This window comes from Musca domestica, unplaced genomic scaffold (assembly GCF_030504385.1).
Source record: "Musca domestica strain aabys unplaced genomic scaffold, Musca_domestica.polishedcontigs.V.1.1 19, whole genome shotgun sequence".
Lineage (NCBI taxonomy): Eukaryota > Metazoa > Arthropoda > Insecta > Diptera > Muscidae > Musca > Musca domestica.
In genome coordinates this window covers 3,290,812-3,297,421 of record NW_026712245.1, presented here as the reverse complement: position 1 = coordinate 3,297,421, position 6,610 = coordinate 3,290,812, and the positions used below count along the sequence as shown (strand labels likewise).

The window sequence follows — 6,610 nt, the reverse complement described above, 5'->3', positions numbered from 1 at the left end:
ACATCCGTGTATGAAATGACCACATCCGTGTATGATAGTGTATCAACCACGTTTGGTGTCAAAATGAGCACGCTGTTGTCATTTTGACACCGAGATTTTGGCAACGATTTCAACAACAGATGTGCATGAAATGAGCACATACGTGGTCATTTCGAGCACGCCCCGTTGTCAGATTGTCAACGCTTCGTTGTCAGATCGTCAACGCTTCGTTGTCAGATTGTCAACGCTCCGTTGTCGGATTGTCAACGCCCGTTGTCAGATTGAAATCAATGGTGGTCATTTTTTGATATCCGTTCCTTTTCCATTTTATACCCTTAGTAGAAGAAACGACATTTTTTGAAAAGTATTTTATTGAACGAAACCAATTACATAAATTCAATATAAATACATATTTGATTTAACAAAACAATTCGAATTACATATATTCAATGTATAGAAACAAATTAAATTAACTTAAATCTGAAATAAACTTTTCCATTCCTTTTTTTTCCAATTCTGAATGACGTAAATTTTGTAAATGTTTGCTTACAGTTGTCCTGAACGCATTGTACTTTTAAAAATTTAGTGGACATTAAATGGTCTGTTTTCAAATGAGCTATTAAAAGATTTGCCTTATCAAAATGCTTACGGCAACGAAAGCAAATATACATTTTGAATTGTACTTTAATTATTGTTGCAGAAATTAATAAGTGAAGTCAAATTAACTGATTTTATATCATATACAGTATTAATTTCATAAAAATATTTTTGGATAAAAATCCATGGAATTTGGCAGGCATTTGGATATTTTAAAGAAAGTGCATGAAAAATTTTAAAACATGTATCTAAACATTCGAGGAACGATTGAAATTTTAACAAATTGTGGTTAAAAAAAACATAAAAACCTTTTATATTGAAATCGGACAAACCCTCCACAATTATAAATGGCTGTATAGTTAATCCAGCATTGTAATACTTTTCAGTGACTGTATCAATTTGCCTTTTATAATCGTTAATTGTCGGTAGTCGCAGTACGAAACTTTCCTGCGAATCAGCTATTGTTACTTTTTTTCGTAATTTACCGTTTCCACATTTAAACCTAGCAGGTGATGGTAAAACTGAATTCAACAGTATTGCGTATATATAATCTTGAGCATCTGCAACCGAAATATAAAATAAATATTACTTTTAATGTTTATGATAAATCAGGAATTAAAATTTACCTATGCTGCTTGCCGTCAAAACATTTGCGAAGAGTTGTTTGCAATGTTCGTTATGAATATTTTTCCCATAATAATTGTAAATTTTTTTCTTAAATTGGTCCCATTTAGAAAGTAGAAGATTGCCTTTCTGTGGATACATAATATCGAAATCAATGTTGACCTAAAACGAAACATTAGTATCCATATACAAATAAATAGCTCATGGCTACTTACCAATTCTGAAGCTCTTGCATCGGACAACTTCGTCCATTCAAGGAGAAATGTATGGCTACTTAAATTTTTTATATCTCTTTGCCGTATGTTAAAAGATCTTTTCCATTTTTCGCAGATCGATCCCCAATCATTACATTCTCTTAGTAAGGAAGCTTTCAATGAATTTTCAACTGATTCATCAATTTCGGGAACATCTTTGTTACAAAAATTAGGAGATGTGTGAGTTGCTGCTTTGCTTGTGCTAGGCTCGGAAATCAAAAGCTTTATTCTTTTGGACTTCTTGTTTCTATACTTGGCATAAAGTTTTCCGCTTGCGTTGTTCTTTCCTTTTCTTGAAATGTAATAATAATCCTAAAAATAAAGACATATTATAAGTTAAGAAACTACATAATCAGATACGTTGTTTATATTGTTAATCTTACCCTCATTTCGTTTTCAAGAGGAAAAACGGAACAAATTTCATCCAATATGCGCATATAGTCTTGAGTGTAAAGAGTAACATTGTTGGTTAAAATATCTTCAATAATTATATTAATTATATCATCTCTTTGCTCGTCACTTAATTTCTTATTAACGCTACTACATTCAAGCGCTAGTTTCCCCTTCGAGGTATGTGTTAACAATTCCGTTAGATCCTATATTAAATAAAAAAACTACATTAACTATGCTTACACAAATATTACTCTTACCTTACCTCTGACAAAATTCCTTTGGCTTTTGAGCAGTTCGAACCTGTAGTGTCGGGAGTACCAGGAGTACTTGCAGGTGTCTCGTTGCGTTTCCACCATTCACCTATTTTAGATGGAACTGACATAGTTTCGTCATCAATCCCGAGCTATTGTTATGACAATATTAATACTGAGTTCAACTCTGTAAAACAAATAATACGTACCTTTCGTTTTTTCCAAGCAAAGAGCTTTTCTCTGAATTCAACACGCAGTCCCAATGGTGGCACTGCTTCCTTTAAATCTTCTTTTTTCAAGTACTGCAAGCTGCGAAATGTTACATGTGATGCTAAAAGAACAAAAAAGAAAATTCTTTGTTAATTACACTGATTAACTGAAAAATTCATTTTTATTTACTTACCTTTTAATTGTTCAAAAAGCGACTCCATATTTATTCCTTTTAAGAACTCCCTTAACATATAATCGTCCTCATTGTTTTCCGCATCTTGACTGCTGCAATGGTTTGTATCGCGAACCACAACAATATTGCCATCGATTTCTAACAACTCACCAATGATATTTTGAGGATCTTGCGAATTATTATTCATTTTCAATAAATTTTTTGCACAATGCGTCCTTTCTCTTTCAATAACACGGAAAAAAATGGTAAATATGCAGCCGATTGCACACGAGTAAAAAAAATGACAACGGTGGTGCATGATTCATACACGGTAGTTGCTAAAATGGCAACGATCGTGTACGATTCATGCACGTCGGTGTACAAAGTAACAACGGTGGTGCATCATTATGCAGGTGGTGGTGCATAATTCATACACGACCGGTGTCATATTGACAACGACCGTGTGTGAATCATGCACCACCGTTGTCATTTTTTACTCGTGTGTAATCGGCTGCAATTACCAATATTACAAATGGACAAATTAAGCACGGCTGTTGTTGGTACCGAAAGTTGACCACGTCTCGGTGTCAATTTGAGCACGTTCGTGCACAATTCACCAACAGCCGTTGTTGAAAAATATAACAACGGGTCGTTGCGAAAATGACAACATACGTGCTTGATTTCGCAACGGGATTTTTCCCTCAGTGTATTAGATACAGATTGCAATTATTGTCCGATTATCACGAAAATTTTCACAAGGGTAGGGTAAGGCTCAGAAGGGCTTGGCCTATTGTTTTCAAAGATGCCCGCAATATATTTAGAGGTTGAAATGGACCAACAACTAAAAATGTTCCTGATTTTGCAGCCGTTATAAAGGTCACAAATAGAAACAAAAGGACACGAAATCTCGCATGAAGCTAGAGTTTAGGACAGCGGGTAGAATGGACCACTACTTTTGTGTGCAAAAATACCAGCATTACTTACAGGCTATATTCGAAATATACAAAAAGCGAACTTCTGGCTTCTTTATTATTATTGGATTATATCTAGCTGTAAAATGGACCACAACAACTAACAGCACGACGGAGAGCGTAAATATTGGGCAAATATCCCTGTTAAAAATGCTAAGAGTAATATCTGGGCAGTGCTCCGTGACATAAATTTAAAAGCGAAATCTTCCAAAATGGATTCGGACATAAGGGCCTTCTAACATATTGCAGTATTGTAGGGTATCAAATTTTCGGCCCCGCACGGCTATATCCTTTGCTTACTTGTTTAACATATATATTTGAAGACAATTTTTACATTTTATTTTTAAGGCCTATGATAACCTTGAATCACCAAAAGGACTTTTTAGACCTTTTTTCAAAATATGGTTAAAAATGCCTTTAACGGGATCGTAGCAAATGAACCTGTTCTACAAATTTATTTGTCCTAAAATTCTAATATAGGTCCGAGAAGACACCATACATTTTATAGTTAATGCCGTACTTTATGTGAGCTTATGTAAAATTCTCTTAAAGATGGCAGAGATCGGGCGATTTCTCCTGGTACCTCCCCCACACAGGGTTCAAAATTAAAAAAAAAACGCTCAAAAAACGAAATAAGCATCCAACGTTCTTCAAATTTCACACATCCAAATATATTTGCTAACACAGGATCTGTTGTGAAGATGATATATACTTGTGAAACCCTTCTGGTACCTCACCCAGAAAGGGTCACAATTTTCAATACATGTATCTGTCATAATTTCTCTTAACCAGAAACCTAAGATGAATATGCAGTTTATTATTTCGCATATAATTGGTTCGATTTTCTTGCTATTTTGCACATACCAATATTTGTATCTGTATTAGACGAAACATGGAAATGAAATGCTTCGGTTGCCTATACATCGTACCACACGCTTATTTTGAATTTTTCTAAAAATTATCACATATCTCATACAAAGTGAAGGAAATAATTGATGTAGTCCAAACCTGGCACGTCGCAATTCGGAACCTACTCTATAAAGGGACAAACATTTGATTAATCACAACAGAAGTCAAAATATATTTAAATAATCGAACATTGGCTGTGGGTATACATCTGTCGGCAAAACCGACTGATACTTATTAACTTGTTTACTACTTATTTAACACGATTTTATTCTAAGTCAAATCTCATACTTCGTTTAATGGTCAATGTCAAAGGAGGAAATATTCTATATCGAATTTATTGCGAGTCTCTGAGCAAAAGAAATTTGTATATATATTAAGTATACCATAAAAATAGCATCTATTGTGAAACACAAATCTATCCAATTACATGTTTTTTAGGAGTAAAACCCAAAATTGGGAGTTGCCATTATATAGAAAGATAAAAAAATGGGTCTACCTTAAATATTTTGCCAAGGAGTTAAACTGCCAAATAAAAATCGGAAATGAAAAATGACAACAGATTTGGTTGAAAATTGGCACCATTCTTTAATATTCGAAATATCAGGATATACCGTTGTAAGGATGCTATATCTAAATACGCACCGATATAGTCCATTTCCAATACCATACATCTTAAGAGTAATAAAACCACATATATGTCAACTTTCATTCAATTAAGTTAAGAATTATAACATCATCTTGATATCAACAGGCCTATGGACTCGTTGCATCGAATTGTTAGCTTATCACAAATATAAGTACTATTTGGCAAGCAGTTCAATTTTATGATTTTCTTATATAGCGCCACCTAACGGACAATAGTAATTTTAAATGTAGTAAAGGCTCCAACAGTCAACTTGGCACTACTTTAACAGTTGTTACTGAATTGTTTAATAAATGTGAACATTATGACGATTTTTCGAATTAGTGATAGAGAACGCCACATTTGTGTATGCTCTCCTAATTTTGCCTAGGTTTTAGTGGAGTGGGGAAAGGTTTTCTGGTAATACAATACAGTACTATTTTGTAGGTTAATGGAGAAGGAAGCGAGATAGACCCATAGTTACTTTTGAGAAACTTCATAGAATCACTTTCTGAGTCCACTTATGCATGCCAGTCCGACCGTCCGTATATTATTGTGAACAAAATGCAGGTCGCATTTATTATCCGATTGACACGAAAATTTCCAAACAATATTTTTCTGGTCCAAGGACGAACCCTATTGAAATTGGCGAGAATCAGTTCAAATTTAGATATAGCTGTCATATATATCTTAAACCGATTTCGGGTTAATTGTGCACCAAATGGCAAATATCAGTCTAAATGACCTGAATTTTGATACATCCTACCGAATTCGATTTTGTGTTTAAGTCCCTCACATTCGTAATATGCACTCAATAAGAATAATATATGGTACCAGATATCAGATACAGCTCAGAAATACCTTTGGTACATTTTATCAAGATCGATTCAGATTTGGATATTGCTCCTATGAATATAGCTCCTAATATCACCCCAAATAGATTGAATTTCGGGACGTACGTTTCTATTTGGCGGAACTCGGCACCGATATATTTTAATATAATTTTACTCGAAGTGTTATCATGCAATGTTATTTGGTATAAAAGATTAGAATGTATCCGTCAAATTTTGTGAAAATCGATTCAGAATTGGACATGCCTCCCATCTGAAACCAAATTATAACTGCTCTAAAGCCAAATATTGATAGGTGGTATGATCCATGGTACAATGAAGAGAAGGTAGGCCAACTTTGAAAAGTTGAAGTGAAAGTTCAAAATTTCTTTTCAAAATAAACAAATAAAGATGACATATTAAGCCAAGAAAATAAAAAAATTAAAATCATATGGTATCATAGCTCTACCTTGATATCATTGTACCATGGTATGATCTACTTCAAATAAATTCGTTTGTTACGGGAGCTATAGTCGGTCCCGCTCGACTTTAGACTTTTCCCTACTGGTTTGAATTTTGATTTTATTTTTTAAAGCAATAAATACATACACAAAAAAGTTAGAAGTCAGGCACACTTAGGAAACAATTGGAATCAGCTGTTAACTTTAGCTTACCTAAAATTAAACATATAATTAAATAGGTTCTAAGCTTAAATATTGTGAAAAAATGCAAAATAAACAAATCAAACCTGTTAAATTTGTTATTAGTGTTTTTCAAGTTACAAGAATCGAGTTGTAT

The 6,610-nt window shown here is 33.7% G+C and overlaps 1 protein-coding gene across 2 annotated transcripts; it reads right to left on the bottom strand.

Annotated features, from left to right (window-relative positions):
* Window positions 1-534: 534 nt before the first annotated feature.
* Window positions 535-3,186, bottom strand: LOC131802050 (uncharacterized). 2 transcript variants are annotated; one of them, XM_059121395.1, is made up of 6 exons: window positions 2,502-3,186; window positions 2,308-2,429; window positions 2,110-2,250; window positions 1,838-2,050; window positions 1,203-1,766; window positions 535-1,136 (listed from the first exon to the last, which is right to left on the bottom strand). In XM_059121395.1, the coding sequence occupies exons 1-5, from the start codon at window positions 2,797-2,799 to the stop codon at window positions 1,218-1,220; spliced, it is 1,323 nt and encodes a 440-aa protein (XP_058977378.1). In that variant the 5' UTR covers window positions 2,800-3,186; the 3' UTR covers window positions 535-1,136; window positions 1,203-1,217. The 2 variants fall into 2 exon arrangements, with proteins under 2 accessions (XP_058977378.1, XP_058977379.1); XM_059121396.1 differs by having other exon boundaries at window positions 1,203-2,050.
* Between the last annotated feature and the right edge of the window lie 3,424 nt (window positions 3,187-6,610).

What these genes read in the sequence shown, in the direction of transcription:
- LOC131802050 (XM_059121395.1), bottom strand. Translation starts at nt 2,799, where the DNA reads ATGCACCACCGTTGTCATTTTTTTTACTCGTGTGCAATCGGCTGCATA. An exon ending in GCTTTTTGAACAATTAAAAG is followed by an intron (nt 2,430 to 2,501) that starts GTAAGTAAATAA and finishes TTGTTCTTTTAG; the next exon opens with CATCACATGTAACATTTCGC. An exon ending in CTCTTGAAAACGAAATGAGG is followed by an intron (nt 1,767 to 1,837) that starts GTAAGATTAACA and finishes CTTTATTTTTAG; the next exon opens with GATTATTATTACATTTCAAG.